Here is a 15,917-nt window from a genome sequence, read left to right as displayed (position 1 = left end):
ACATAAATACCCTGATTTAGGGTTTTATTTAGTTATAATAAACAAAAAATCTAATTGAATTTAAAAAAAAAACCTTTTATCCGATTAATCGAAAAAATAATCGTCCGATTAATCGATTATCGAAATAATCGTTAGTTGCAGCCCTACTTCAGAGATAAGGTTTTTATAATGGACTGGTTTTTGATAGCTAAAATACTCACTAGGTATGTTCACGTGCACTAATTTACGTCAATCTGAATGAATCCAGTTTGAGTTCGGCTTCTGAAAATTCTGTTGATATATACCGCAAATGCTGGAATCCAATTCACACATTTACATGTATGCCAAACAAAACTTCAGAGTCGGCACATGTGATCAGTCGTCGCATTCAGAACCGGAGAAAGCCCTTGTCACCCCTTCCAATCCGATGGAAATTTCATTTGGATCAAACTCAGATTGATCAGATTGACTGAGGTGTTGACATGAAGGTTTTCAGTCCAATTGAGTCATCGATCTGATTACTAACACATTATTTGGTTGCATGTAAACGTAGTCACTGTCTTTCATCCCTCTCTTGTGATCCACTAAATAACCAAATGCCTTCAAATGTACACTCACCGGCCACTTTATTAGGTACACCTGTCCAACTGCTCGTTAACACTTAGTTTCTAAGCAGCCAATCACATGGCGGCAACTCAGTGCATTTAGGCATGTAGACATGGTCAAGACAATCTCCTGCAGTTCAAACCGAGCATCAGTATGGGGAAGAAAGTTGATTTGAGTGACTTTGAACGTGGCATGATTGTTGGTGCCAGAAGGGCTGGTCTGAGTATTTCAGAAACTGCTAATCTACTGGGATTTTCACGCACAACCATCTCTAGGGTTTACAGAGAATGGTCCGTAAAAGAAAAAACATCCAGTGAGCGGCAGTTCTGTGGGCGGAAATGCCTTGTTGATGCCAGAGGTCAGAGGAGAATGGCCAGACTGGTTCGAGCTGATAGAAGGGCAACAGTGACTGAAATAACCACTCGTTACAACCGAGGTATGCAGCAAAGCATTTGTGAAGCCACAACACGCACAACCTTGAGGCGGATGGGCTACAACAGCAGAAGACTCCACCGGGTACCACTCATCTCCACTACAAATAGGAAAAAGAGGCTACAATTTGCAAGAGCTCACCAAAATTGAACAGTTGAAGACTGGAAAAATGTTGCCTGGTCTGATGAGTCTCGATTTCTGTTGAGACATTCAGATGTTAGAGTCAGAATTTGGCGTAAACAGAATGAGAACATGGAACCATCATGCCTTGTTACCACTGTGCAGGCTGGTGGTGGTGGTGTAATGGTGTGGGGGATGTTTTCCTGGCACACTTTAGGCCCCTTAGTGCCAATTGGGCATCGTTTAAATGCCACGGCCTACCTGAGCATTGTTTCTGACCATGTCCATCCCTTTATGGCCACCATGTACCCATCCTCTGATGGCTACTTCCACCATGTCACAAAGCTCTAATCATTTCAAATTGGTTTCTTGAACATGACAATGAGTTCACTGTACTAAAATGGCCTCCACAGTCACCAGATCTCAACCCAATAGAGCATCTTTGGGATGTGGTGGAACGGGAGATTCGCATCATGGATGTGCAGCCGACAAATCTGCAGCAACTGTGTGATGCCATCATGTCAATATGGACCAAACTCCCTGAGGAATGCTTCCAGCACCTTGTTGAATCTATGCCACGAAGAATTGAGGCAGTTCTGAAGGCAAAAGGGGGTCCAACCCGTTACTAGCATGGGGTACCTAATAAAGTGGCCGGTGAGTGTAAACTTTTCATGAGGATAACTCAATATTCAATAAGCCAAAGGAAAATGGCTGCCAAAGCATGGTCATGCTGATTTCATTCAGAGGAAGGCATGTAGAGTACAGCTGACAACTAGCTGACAACATTGCTAGCTAAATGATACACACTGCCCCTGGCATCACGATGTAAACACATTAGAAAGCAGTTACATGTTGGCTAGATAGCAATATACTAGCCTGGATGCCAGCCCGAACCCCGCCCACAACATTTTTTGGTCGGGAACTTCGGTCTGGACTCGATCCATTGAGGAGTAATTATGATCGGTTCAGAAATCGTAGGGCCAATAAAATTGCCAGGGCGGGCTTTATACGATGATGGACAGATGATCTGCAGTTACGTAATCATCACTTTATCAAAGAGCGCTTGGGTTGAACTGGTTTCCCTCAAAGTTGACTGCAGCTGGAGAATTGAGATGTATAGATTCCGCTATCACGTCTGTTGTAAAAGAAATCGACAGCGCATTAATTTTAAAAGACGAACAGAGAACTACAATCAAGGCATTTTTCGATTGGAAAGATGTGTTTGCCGTCCTTCCTACGGGATTCGGCAAAAGTTTAATTTATCAGCTGGCTCCGATGGTCGCTAAGAAGATGGGACGCAATGAACACCCTGTGGTCGTTGTGGTTTCTCCTTTGGTCGCACTCATGGAGGACCAAGTAAAAGAAGCAACACTCATTATTTTACTACTTCTTCCAGCGTGCGTGCATTTGAGTTCTGATGACAACTATGCGTAGCTCTGCGTTGTTGCTCTGATTGGTTGTAGGTCTATCCAATTGAGTGCAGAGGGTTTTTTTTTCCTGGTTCGGTAAAGACACGCCTCATAATCAAAGCCATATGGAGCAGTATCAGACTCACATTATGACTAGAATATGAGTATGATGAAGTCAGGCTAGCAATATACAGTAGTCTGAAAAAATCATCATTCACTGGATGTTATGAAGACGCTAACTTAACAGAAATGTGGACAGACAACACATTGAATTTTCATTTGGCATCGTCTGGACTTATGTGAGCTACAAAATGTCACAGAGCATTTTGTCATTTAGCTGTTTTGCCTCAAGGATACTCGAGTCAAAAACAGTCAATTTTCTTTTCTCATGACCGGTTTCCACCTTCTCTCTGACCCTGACAATTAAACTGGCCTTTTTTTGCTGCTGTGTCTTTTGTGATTTTAATATAAACACCCTATTTGTATGTGAAATTCTAACAGCTCTATCCCGCACTCTCATACAAGCTGCAAGTTTACTGTCAGATCAAATATAGCCTCATTACATTGTGACATGTTCACAAAACAAGTGCTAAAATGTGGCACACAAATTGTTAAAATCTGACTGAAATGATCATGCTGCTATAATGCGAAATCATCATATGAGTATTCATCGTCTGTCTGCTATCAAATGCATTTCAGTTGAGGGCAAGTCAGTTATCTTTCTCTCTGGTTCAAATATAACAAAAAATATTTCTTCTTTTATTCTTTCTTTCCTCTTCCACAGCAATAAGCCACATTTGGACAAGGTCATCTCACGTCAAGTGATTAGGTGGGAAGGGAACAAATATACAACATAAAGAAAAGCTGTTCATGACTTTCTCTTCAATTCACTCAAGGTCTTTCTGTTTGTGCAGAATACGTCAGTATTTCTGTTATAACTTCCGGAAAGGTTTCTATACTTCTTTACAACTACAAGAAGCTTGTGCATTATGGTTGCCCATAATGCAACCGTAACATTTCATACCTTTGAATGAGAGCGACATTTATTAGAGCTCACCCTGACTCATTCAACAGGAAAAATAGAGTAACAAAAGCCATATGAGTCATACCTAGTGGGTCAGTCTACAATGCGTGAATAGTGCACAGTTTGATATATATATATATAGTATATATATATACAAAGTGGGGAGAACAAGTATTTGATACACTGCGGATTTTGCTAGTTTTCCCACTTAGAAAGCATGTAGAAGTCTGTAATTTTTATCATAGGTACTCTTCAACTGTGAGAGACGGAATCTAAAACAAAAATCCAGAAAATCACATTGTATGATTTTTAAGTAATTCATTTGCATTTTATTGCATGACATAAGTATTTGATACATCAGAAAAGCAGACCTTAAAGGGTCACTCCACCCATTTGCATTAAGAGGTCCATTGTTAGACAACCAGTCATACTATTGAATGGTCGTGCAACATTCTTTCATTTTCCCCTGAGACGAGAGAAATCTACTATTTACCTTTTTCACTTCCTCCTACAATGACGCAAAAATCGTCATTTGACGTCATTGTAGGAGGAAGTGTAAAAAGGGGGGATTTCTGTATAGACTACAAGCACAAATTCCCACCCTTTCAAACCCGCCCATAGGGGGTTGTGCCTAATGCGCTAACAGAGCTATCACAGATCAGTGGGTGGGACTTCACTTGCAGATACTGAAAGCAATATCAGCCATCTTGTTTATAAGCTAAGCTAACAAGCGCTGTGGATATAGGAAGTTACGACAATGACGGAAGAAACTAAACATGATATGGAAGTAGAGGATTTTGAAATTCTGCTGCTCGAATCCGCTCTTCGTGGCTATCTTTACGAGCCGCAATATAGTGAAGAGCAGCTGAGGCTGATGGAGGATCAGGAGGCGGCTGCCTGTCGCGAACGAGGAGCCCGGACTGGGTCGAGCTGAGGCGGGCTGCTGGTGCGTGTGCTCTCGCTGTGCGCTACGGACACAGATAGAGTCCGTCTGCTGCAGAGAATTTCAACGATCGCAATTTCTCCTAGACGAAATCTCTGAATCAGACGACCACACGGACGTTTGTGTTGTGATGTGAACCATCCTAGTTTCGCCTGACTGAAAATCCAGGTATCATGCAATAATTCACCATATAGAAAGAAATACAAACGAGTAATTCACTAATGAGTTTGCCAATGTAACGGGGTTCGTTGTTGTGGGAAGAAGGAGGCTGGAACCGGCGAACATTTAAACATTTTAATAGTAAAATAAACAAATACAAAACAAAAGTATAAGCCAGCTGGCCACACACAACAGAAACAAAACATAAAATCAGGCCTGTTCCTTTTGTGCTTCCGCTCCTCCGTGAGAGATATGAGACCGCTGCACAGGTGCCATTCATTATCACTCGCGTCGTCCTCTCACGTCCCTCGCCCTCGTCCTGCTCGCCACAGCCAACTAACTAGACATTTTTTGTGAAATAAATTTCAAACTCATTTAGCAGCTAGCCTTCTTGTAGACGGAAGAGTGATTTCTCTCTGATGTTTGCGCTGTTCTGGATTAGTGGGAGTGGCTTGCGGAGCTGTGCAACGTGGTGCATTGTGGGAGTTGTTGTCTTACATACAAATGCGCCCTAAAGTTATTTTCTGTCTTTTCTCGGTCAAGAGGGCACCAAATTCAAAATTTCTTTTACATTTCGACTACATATATAACCCACTTTCAATAAAGATTAATGTTGAAATGGGTGGAGTGACCCTTTAATATTTGGTACAGAAACCTTTGTTTGCAATTACAGAGATCGTACGTTTCCTGTTGTTCTTGACCAGGTTTGCACACACTGCAGCAGGTATTTTGGCCCACTCCTCCATACAGACCTTCTCCAGATCCTTCAGGTTTGGGGCTGTCGCTGGGCAATCCGGACTTTCAGCTCCCTCCAAAGATTTTCTATTGGGTTCAAGTCTGGAGACTGGCTAGGCCACTCCAGGACCTTGAGATGCTTCTTACGGAGCCACTCCTTAGTTGTCCTGGCTGTGTGTTTCGGGTCGTTGTCATGCTGGAAGACCCAGCCACAACCCATCTTCAATGCTCTTACTGGGAAGGAGGGTGTTGGCCAAGATCTCGCGATACATGCCCCCATCCATCCTCCCCTCAGTACGGTGCAGTCGTCCTGTCCCCTTTGCAGAAAAGCATCCCCAAAGAATGATGTTTCCACCTCCATGCTTCACGGTTGGGATGATGTTCTTGGGGTTGTACTCATCCTTCTTCTTCCTCCAAACATGGCGAGTGGAGTTTAGACCAAAAAGCTCTATTTTTGTCTCATCAGACCACATGACCTTCTCCCATTCTCCTCTGGATCATCCAGATGGTCATTGGCAAACTTCAGATGGGCCTGGACATGGGCTTGAGCAGGAGGACCTTGCGTGTGCTGCAGGATTTTAATCCATGATTGCGTAGTGTGTTACTAATGGTTTTCTTTGGGACTGTGGTCCCAGCTCTCTTCAGGTCATTGACCAGTTCCTGCCGTGTAGTTATGGGCTGATCCCTCACCTTCCTCATGATCATTGATGCCCCACGAGGTGAGATCTTGCATGGAGCCCCAGACCAAGGGAGATTGACCCGTCATCTTGAACTTCTTCCATGTTCTAATGATTGCGCCAACTGTTGTTGCCTTCTCACCAAGCTGCTTGCCTTTTGTCCTGTAGCCCATCCCAGCCTTGTGCAGGTCTACAATTTTATCTGATGTCCTTACACAGCTCTCTGGTCTTGGCCATTGTGGAGAGGTTGGAGTCTGTTTGATTGAGTGTGTGGACAGGTGTCTTTTATACAGATAACGTGTTCAAACAGGTGCAGTTAATACAGGTAATGAGTGGAGAACAGGAGGGCTTCTTAAAGAGAAACTAACAGGTCTGTGAGAGCCGGAATTCTTATTGGTTGGTAGGTGATCAAATACTTATGTCATGCAATAAAATGCAAATGAATTGCTTAAAAATCATACAATGTAATTTTCTGGATTTTTGTTTTAGATTCCATCACTCACAGTTGAAGAGTACCTAAAAATTACAGACTTCTACATGCTTTGCAAAATCGGCAGTGTATCAAATACTTGTTCTCCCCACTGTATATATATATACACTGTATAAAATGAGTTATAAAATATTAAATTATAAGGGACATTACATTTTTTATATATATATTATGTATAATAATTATATATAACAATTATAAATAAAATATTACAAATTAAAATAATATACAGTATTATGTATAAATAAATATTATACATATAGGGAAAAAAAAAACGTTTGAACTAATTTTGATTTTCATGTGGTCTTTAAGACGGCAAAACGTATGCTAGTGCCTAATATAGGGTTGCACAGTATAAGGTTAATGCTACATTTTATGATGGATGTGATATTTTTATTTAATAAATACTGTACTGTGTCCATTGCATTTTTTGGAGAAGAAAATCCACACTATATGCTCAGAAAACAGCCCTGAAGAGAGAGGACATGAGCTAGAACAGTTTAAAATATTGAGGCTTGGCTTCACACACTGCAGTCTTGAGCTATCTCGGTTTACTCCATCACATATTCATTCTGACCAATGCTCTGCAGCCTTGGGCAGTCAGCAACTTCTCAAGTTGAAATATTCAGATGGATTCTCACTTTCGATGTCAAATATAAGATCTTTGGGAAGTTCATTTTTGACTTGAAATATGATGTGTGCTCGGTTAATAGGCCTGTTAATTCCTGAAAAAAAAAAAAATATATAAAAACTGAGTTATATTAGTAGCTATACTCACCGCTCTCTGTTGAATTTGAGAGAGTGTAGGATAGCCGGACGTCGCTGTCGTAAGTTCCAGAGATGCAGCGTGTCGTCCGCACAGGCTGTGACCAGCGCCCCCTATGGATACATAAGTGTAAGGACAACACTCATTCCCAGCAATGAGGTGGCAAATTTACACCATTCTTTGTAAGTTATAATCCATTGTATAAGTTTGTGACTGGTGTTTTATCAACCATTTTGCTTCTTCATGTGTCAGAAAACCCGCTTGGAGATCATTCAAATTCAGTTAAATAAAGTCAGTTTTCTATATCTGACCTAAAAATCATGCATTGTATATACTATGTACCTAATAACAAACTTCTCAGACATGCAATTGAATTGCTTTTATTCACTTTCTATGATGTAGAAAATTATGTGGCATAGGATGCTTCTTCCAGGTCACAATTGAAATAGGAATTTCCTCATATAGTTGCAGGGAAATGATAAACCTTAATTTATTTTGTCACATTGATATGTTTCAGTCTGTACAACTCTGCTGTTTTCCCATGCATTTCATGCATATTTCATGATATTAAAGTCCTCCTTGGATAGAGACCGCAATAGTCTGAAAAAGCCATGCTCTATGTATTACAGAGCTCAGGATGGTTTTCATGGTTAATGGAGGATAGAACGAGGAGAGAGAGCAAGAAGTGATGAAAGTGTCTAAAAGTGTGAATGTGAAAATCTCTTTTCCACTGTGCCTGACACTGTCAGAATGACAAAAGTCTTTCTGACCCGGTTTATCTGGAAGACCTATATAATTTTGAAGTCTGTATCGAATTTTCTATTCAAAGCCAGGCACAATGTTCAGGAAGCAAATAATTCAGCTTGTAACCTGGAACAATGAGTGACATTTCAGGTTATGGATGAGAAAATGGCAGTATTAATCTGAACATGTTTTATCAAATCACTGCCAAATCTGAGGGTGATCATATGCCAATAGCAAGTATATAAGTCTATAAGTTTATGTTCCTCATGATTGTGTAGTTTTGGATCCATCTTTATTCTCATGTCATGTCTGTTTCTCTCAGTGCACTGAATCCTAGTTTAGTTCAGGTGACTGACAACTGTGTTTCCATGGAGATGGTGTTTGGGTAAACACAGACTGCGCCAGCGCACCAAAGGACAAAGGCAGAGAAAAACAGACATCAAGAGGAAACTTTAGTTGTGCTGTTTTGAAGTCAGTATGAATTCCCATTTTACTTCCATTATGTGAAGATTTCCAAGCATTCAACAAGAAAAACAAAGTAGGGTGTGACTACATTGAATTCTTCAGGATTTGATTAGATGGTAAGTCAGTGTTACCAAAAATGACTGTTTGCATCATAGATATATACGTAGATGTCACATTCCACGCTGTTAGCGTGTTGTCACTCACAGTAAGAATCAATGAGGCCACAACATTGTGCAGCTTCTGGTTGAGAAACAGAGATTTCAATTCCTGAAGAAATGGGATAACCTTTCACAGGTGAGTGTTGGTTTGTGTTTTTATATGTACAGCAATATTAACTCAATATTATATGTTTTTACTATTTTAATGTTTTTACTTTTACTATGGTAACGTTTTAATGTCGTGTTAGCTAACGCCCCCATCTTGTTGTATTGTGAAAGTTGAGCAAATTCATCTGCTGAAGTCTATTTCATATATAAATATTCATACACTACTTAACTACGGTTGCATACGGTCAGTCAACTTGCTCTTGAATGTTCACAGACCGGCTTTGACCGTTCCAATATGGCGGACGGCTTATGTATAGCGACCCACAGAAACAGCCATTAATGAGGCAGCTATGTATATATATATATATATATATATATATATGTGGTTTCCATATCAATGAAGCCAGACCAAATGAGGGCCAGGGCTGTTATTGTTAACTGAAGCTAAAATTATTACAATTGGTTTTCGCTAATTGAAATAAAATAAAATATAAGTATTCAATGAAAAACCTTTACTTAAAAAAACTGAAAATTAGAGATGTTGCCTTAGAAACTGAAGTTGAAGTACTAAATTATAAAAACTATAAATGAAATAAAGTATTTAAATAAAATCAATTAAAGCTAAATGTGATTTTTTTTTATCTAATAAAACTGTCAAAAACATAACAAAAGGGCTCAAACTTAAACTAAAATTAAAATGAAACCTTAAAATATTAAAATAATTTAGGAATAGTAATAAATACTATAATAGTATATAACACTAAACTAACACTGATGAGAGTTCGCTAAAACAAAACATAAACAGCTATTTTGGCAGTTGGTTAATATTATGCAATATCCTGAATTGCCTAAGAGATGTCAGCTGGAAAGGAAAGATGTTATAAGACAAACAATGATGGATCATATTCACAATAAGACCTGGAACATACATTCAAAGTTAATACGGTTATTTTGATGGAGTGTTTACTATAAGAAAGTTTAATTAGAAAGAGAAATCTGCTGTAATCTACTAAAAGTGAGAAGACGTGGGATTTATTGTATGAATGCAACCATCTAGTTAGTGAGGTAACATCCCTTGTGATTGTTATTTACATTGATAACTCAGTGTTGTTAATGAAATCAATATGAATGAAAGCTGAATATCTAAAGTGTAATATCTGAGTAATGCACCTCAGGATATAATGTCAAGAGTGTGCATGCATAATAATTGTCCAATCAATTCTTACAGTCTCATGTCTCACTAAATTAGATGATTTTAATTGTGTTATAACGTATGTATCTTATTGTGATCAATTCATCAGAGCATGTCATTCCAAAAAAAAACACAAAAAAAAAACATGTTTGTCATTTTTTATCAAAATGCATTTAGCCTATGTTCTCTTAATCTGAAGCAACTTTCCTTTTTCGCTGACATCACCTAGGCAAAGTAATGTTATTGTTAACCAATAGCAAAATATCTATTTAGGTATCATTTCAGAGTCAGACTACTGCTTTAGGTAAAGTAATAAACCCTTTATGAAATCTTGCCACTAGTTAATGTCACACAATAATTTAATGTTGCTTAACATTAATTTATAAAGAATCAGCAAGTATAAAAATGGTCACCATAATTTTGCCAAGCAAGACATGTTCCTGAATCAACATGTTTTGTTAATCCTGGAACAACACTCCTGTCCAAAAATTGAGTCCTAACCCTAACCCTAACCTTAGCGCTTATCTTAAGTTATGATAAGCCATAACCTATCGCTAAAATCAAAGGGAAATGATTGATGAATAACACTGATGTAGAAGCACTTAACCCTGGTTGTAAGCCTAAACATGACATAAACTGTAAACTTGTCCTTCAAATCTGATGAGTTAATTGAAAAGCTATTCCAGGATCAACAGTGTTTCCCATACATTCATTTATCTGTGGAGGGCCGCCACAATATCAACATTGACAGCCACAAATATATTTCTGTACTTCCCATTCATTAACTAGACTGTGGTGACAGGAAAATATATTTAAACTTCTCATAATAACATAAAAGGTCTTTAATGTCATGTTTTGCTCCATTGCTGTCAAACAAACTAAAATTGAAAGCGAGATAAGGCTTTGTGTCCTTATCAAAAGACTGTCTGTTTGTGCTGCGCAAAGAGAAGTGCGCACTTCGCTCACGCGATAAGAACATGATCAGTTCACAGTGAATGAATGTGGTGGACTCCATCTGTGCACGTGCTGAGTTTAGCGTGTATTTAAGAATGCAGTTACACATTATTTCCACATTTGCATAGTTGACCATTACAGCATTTCACTAGATTTGTAATGAGACGAGTTTGTAAACTTGTTTTCCGCAAAAATAAAAGTTCAACTGCAGTTTCCGTCACAATAAATACTCACAGGTTTATCTCTTGCATGTATAGAAGTAAGGACAAAACTAATTATGAAAGTTTCATTTATTTTTCAGTGCATTTGTTTTACAATATAGGGCTGTACAGCCATGGGAATAATATTATATTGTTATTATTATAAGTAGTAGTAACAGTATTATGTAGTTTAATGTAGACTGAGACACTGCACTGACATTGTTCAATTCACAATATGGGTTGGAGCTCTGAATTTGGAACTCTCAAAGTGCGCCAGATGTATGAATTTCGCTTCAAAATGTACAAAAATAAATTCTTCTGGGGGCATGCACCCGGACGCCCCTAGAGGGACGAGGACCACCAACCACAATTTCACAAAAATCCTGTGGGAAACACTGAACAAAGATGCTGATCCAGTACCGTTGCACTTGGTGAAATCACGTTCACTGTCTTCAGTACCATCTCAGTTCTCAGTAGGTAAGAAGCTAAAATATAAATGGTCTGATTCCTGGGGCAAAGATTCCATCATCTCCACAACTGACTGCCATCTCACATTCCGGTCTGGCTCCACTTTTCACCGACCAATGAATTCCCGACGGATAAAATCAAGCCCTAAATGTTTTTCTGTTGAATGTTCTACTTCACTCTGAAAAACGTCTCATTACAAAAGTAAAATAGCTTGTGAATGCCACTTTCTACTGACTTCAGAGATGTTTTTTTATGGGCTGATAGGAAATTGAAAGAAGACAATAATAGGTAGAGATGAAAAAGTGGAGAGCGTTCCTAAATTGTTGTATTCCAAAATGGCCAGCGTGCCAACTCTCAGACTTTTCTTCTTTTGTTAACGCTCTAACTTCTTGTTATTCATGAGTTGATGTGGTGTGTGTGCGTAAGAGCGAGACAGAGAGGCTGAGAAACGTTCAGCACTTGACACGTCTGATGGGAAATAATGACTGACTGCATTAACACCACAGGGCAGAGAGGAAGAGAAGCTCTTGACCTAAACGTATTCCTCTGCAGAGCTGAGCATGCATTTACACATGCGGTATTCACATACACACGCCGTCTATCCTAAAATACAGATTAAAACACACATATGCACTCTGCCCTCCTACGTGCTTTCTGCATATGCTGCGCACATAAAAATGGGCTGTAATATATGTGTGCCTGCATGTGTGTGTGGGTGTTCGGTACCTCATTGATGAGAAACTGCAGTTGGAGAACTGCCGCCCCACTCTCATGCTGACAATGACAGTCCACTCCCGGCCTTCCCAGACTGATGACATCACAAAGTTAAGGACAGTCATTTAAAATGAAATTCTGATACTTGAAAGTTCGAAAAGCTTCGAAATTTGAAGGTTGTAAATGGTCATATGCACTTTCGACACTTTCCATACAGCAAGCTGGATTAGACAGATAGACAGCATTTAGTGTACAGTATGCGGCTCAAGTATAAACTGTCTAAAGGTATATTGTTACCTACTTTTGTGTGTGTGTGTGTTACTGAAAGAAAGAAAAAGAGAGAGACGGTGAATCTGTGGCATTAGTAAATTAACTCATAAAGTGACATTAACAGATTAGACTCTAAAAGCAGCTCATCACCCAGTTTTAAACAGATCTTCCTCTAGGAATGTGCTTAATGATTTATCTCAGCAGTCCACACACACACACACACAGCAATTGAACAAGACAGTGGGAACAGAAAGTGTATGCCATTTGTCTCTTCTCTTATCTAAAAATGTGTATACACACAGCTGTGTCCGATCACTTCAAAATCATGGTGGTGATGGCGCAGTGGATAAGACACATGCCTTTGGTGTGAGAGACCCGGGTTTGAATCCACTGTGAGACACCAATGTGTCCCTAAGCAAGACACTTAACCCCTAGTTGCTCCAGAGGCGTGCGACCTCTGACATATATAGCAATTGTAAGTCGCTTTGGATAAAAGCGTCAGCTAAATGAATAAATGTAAATAATCACAAAGGAGGGAAATGCTTTCAAGACAGAAACAAGGTCAAAATCATTCAGTATAGTTCAGACCACACACAGAATAGGTTTGTATAGCAAGAATGCATTAAAGGGTTAGTTCACCCAAAAATGAAAATTCTGTCAGTAATTACTCACTCTCATGTTGTTCCAACCCCATAAGACTTTCGTTCATCTTCGGAACACAAATTAAGATATTTTTGATTAAATCTGAGAGCTGGATCACTCCTCCATAGGCTTCTTAAGGGATCGAAACTGGTCGGCCCAAAAGTTATGAAAGACATCGTTAAAATAGTCCAAGTGACTACAGTGGCTCAATCTTAAGTTTATCAAGCGACGAGAATACTTTTTGTGCGCAAAAAAAAATAAAAAAAAATAACGACTTTATTCAACTATTCATTTCCTTCTCTGTACGGCCTTGAGATTTCACGTAGTGAAACTGCGCAAAGCTTCTAGGTTGTACGTCACGCATCACACACATGACCAGCGTCGGCCAATAGTGAGCCTACGTGTGACATGCAACCTAGAAGCTTTGATTATAAATTTGTAATAATATTTCACAATATTCCTGTTTTTACTGTAGTTTAATAAATGTAGCATTGGTGTGCATGAGAGAATTCTTTGAAAAAAACATTTAAAATTAAAATCTTACCAACACCAAACTTTTGAACTGTAGTGTATATATTCCACATGTCTTATTACAGGCCTACACCTAAAGCACAAATATAAATGCACAGCTGTAGTTTAGGTGACAACAAACAAGCTTGCGTTCTCGTATCCAGCCTTTACATTAAATAAATACCAGCCGAATGCATAAATGTGATCTTTGTTTTCAATGCAAACGCTCCCAGGCTCAAAACCCAGCAGAGTATACAAATTTCACAATACTAACTTCCTTTCAACCATACAGTCTCTCTCCGAAACACCACTGTCCAGAGACATGTCAATATACCCAAACATACAAAATGACTGACAGGCAGGGAGGTGCCTCCAGGGTTTTTTGGGTAACATGCGTGGGCCATGCTCAGATTTTTTTTAGAGCTGTCACAGAGAAAGGTGTGATTTCTCAGGACATCTAATCTATTTCAGTGATATCTGCCAGGTAGCAGACATTGTAGGCATGCTATACAGAAGCATTAAACAACAGGAACTCAACAGAGCAATCAAACGGTCATAGACATATACTTCTATTGACCTATATGATCACCCTCAATTCAAAGGAAGGAAAAAGACAGAACGTTGTAGAATAAACCCCTACAATCACTATTAAAACATCTAGGGATTTTGCACAGACAGTGGTTAATGATGATGGACACTCAAGAAAGGACGGTTCCTTAAAGCAAGTGTTTGAGTGTATGTATGTTTAAGGGGGATTGGTTATAGGTGTAATTGTTCTGCATGCTTGATTGACTCTTAACTGCGCTTAGTTCAACCCACATGTACAGGAATTAATATGTTCAATAGTGCCTGGGATGGACACACAGGGACCAATGCACAACTTCCCCAGATTAAACCACATGCTATATATATCGACTGCACTTAGGCTTGTTAATAAGATAAACATCAACTTGCAGATAAACCACAGGCTCAATATAGCAATGGGGCCTCTGTAAAACATTACTTTAGTGATTTTTTACTGTGCACCAAAAGGTGTGTTTTAGCCTTATTTCTGAAGCCTTGGTTATCTTTACCCAGTGTCACAATCTAACAGTAATCAAATGAAGAAATAAACTCGTATAGTACTGTCATTAATCCATATTGACCATATTAATGATCAAGCTACTTCTGTATTCAACTTAAAGGGACAGTTGTCATTATTTCATATCTACAGTAAAAACAATAAAAATAAATAAATGTTAGGCAAGATGTCTAGGCTGCTTTTTCCATACAATAGAAGTAAATGTTCTAAGTGTTAAATTAAATTAAAGTGTTAAAAAAATTCAAGTATTATAAAAGAGGTCCACATGACTTGTGAACTATATTCCCCATCTCCTAAAGTCATGGAATAGCTCTGTCCCAAAAAAAAAAATTAAGTGCCCTTATGTCATAATCCTCAAATCTCATTCGTGCATGTGGAGAAATTTGAAGTGTTTAAATCAGTTACTAGACATACAAGATCCAATGATATTTGGCAACATTGTTGTCAAACTTGGTATGACGCACCATATTTGAAAACACATGAAAAGATACAAATGGAATTTGACTTGAATGAGATTGATTATTATCAATTAATGCGTTTTGTCATTTTCAAGATTGGCAGCCCCTGACTAACATTGACTTTTATTGTATGCAAAATACCAAAAACATCCCAATAAACCTCTTTTATGTACTAAAGAGAAAAGAAAGGCATACAGGTTTGGAACGACACGAGGGTAAGTAAATGACGACAGAACTTTCTCTTTTGATTAACTACATTTATAGCTACATCCAAGGCTTTACAAGGTTCAAAATGACCACTGAGAGATGTTTTAGTGGTGAAGAGGGCACTAGATTGATGTCTCCATTGTGAAACAAGGCTAAACAGAAAGATATATGATCGATGGAGGAAGAAGATAAGGATGGAGTGAGTTAAGAGATGTTGAATATAAAGACTGGTGACTCAGACCCTGAAAAGATGGGATGGAGGAGCAGAGGTAAAACTCAGAGTATCACTGAGGCAGGAGGTGAAAGAGAGAGATGAGTCAGAAAAAGACTTCAACAGGTTTGACGTGGTGACTCAGATTGAGTAGGAGAGAGAGATTGAAAGGGAGAGTTGAAATCTATTGGTGTC

General features: G+C 38.9%; 1 protein-coding gene across 19 annotated transcripts in view; it reads right to left on the bottom strand.

The window, feature by feature from the left end:
• Positions 1-15,917, bottom strand: part of stxbp5l (syntaxin binding protein 5L) — a 207,934-nt gene that overhangs the window by 112,549 nt on the left and 79,468 nt on the right. For all 19 annotated transcript variants that reach the window (XM_056242082.1, XM_056242087.1, XM_056242084.1 and 16 more), the window contains exons 3-4: positions 12,356-12,437; positions 7,353-7,453 (exon numbers count right to left, since the gene is read on the bottom strand). In XM_056242082.1, the coding sequence (XP_056098057.1) occupies positions 7,353-7,453; positions 12,356-12,437 (183 nt within the window). The remainder of the gene's footprint in view (positions 1-7,352; positions 7,454-12,355; positions 12,438-15,917) is intronic.

The sequence above is a fragment of the Rhinichthys klamathensis genome, unplaced genomic scaffold (assembly GCF_029890125.1).
Source record: "Rhinichthys klamathensis goyatoka isolate OS25496 unplaced genomic scaffold, OSU_Roscu_1.1 h1tg000693l_1, whole genome shotgun sequence".
NCBI classification, from domain to species: domain Eukaryota; kingdom Metazoa; phylum Chordata; class Actinopteri; order Cypriniformes; family Leuciscidae; genus Rhinichthys; species Rhinichthys klamathensis.
This window is presented reverse-complemented; position numbering and strand designations above follow the sequence as displayed.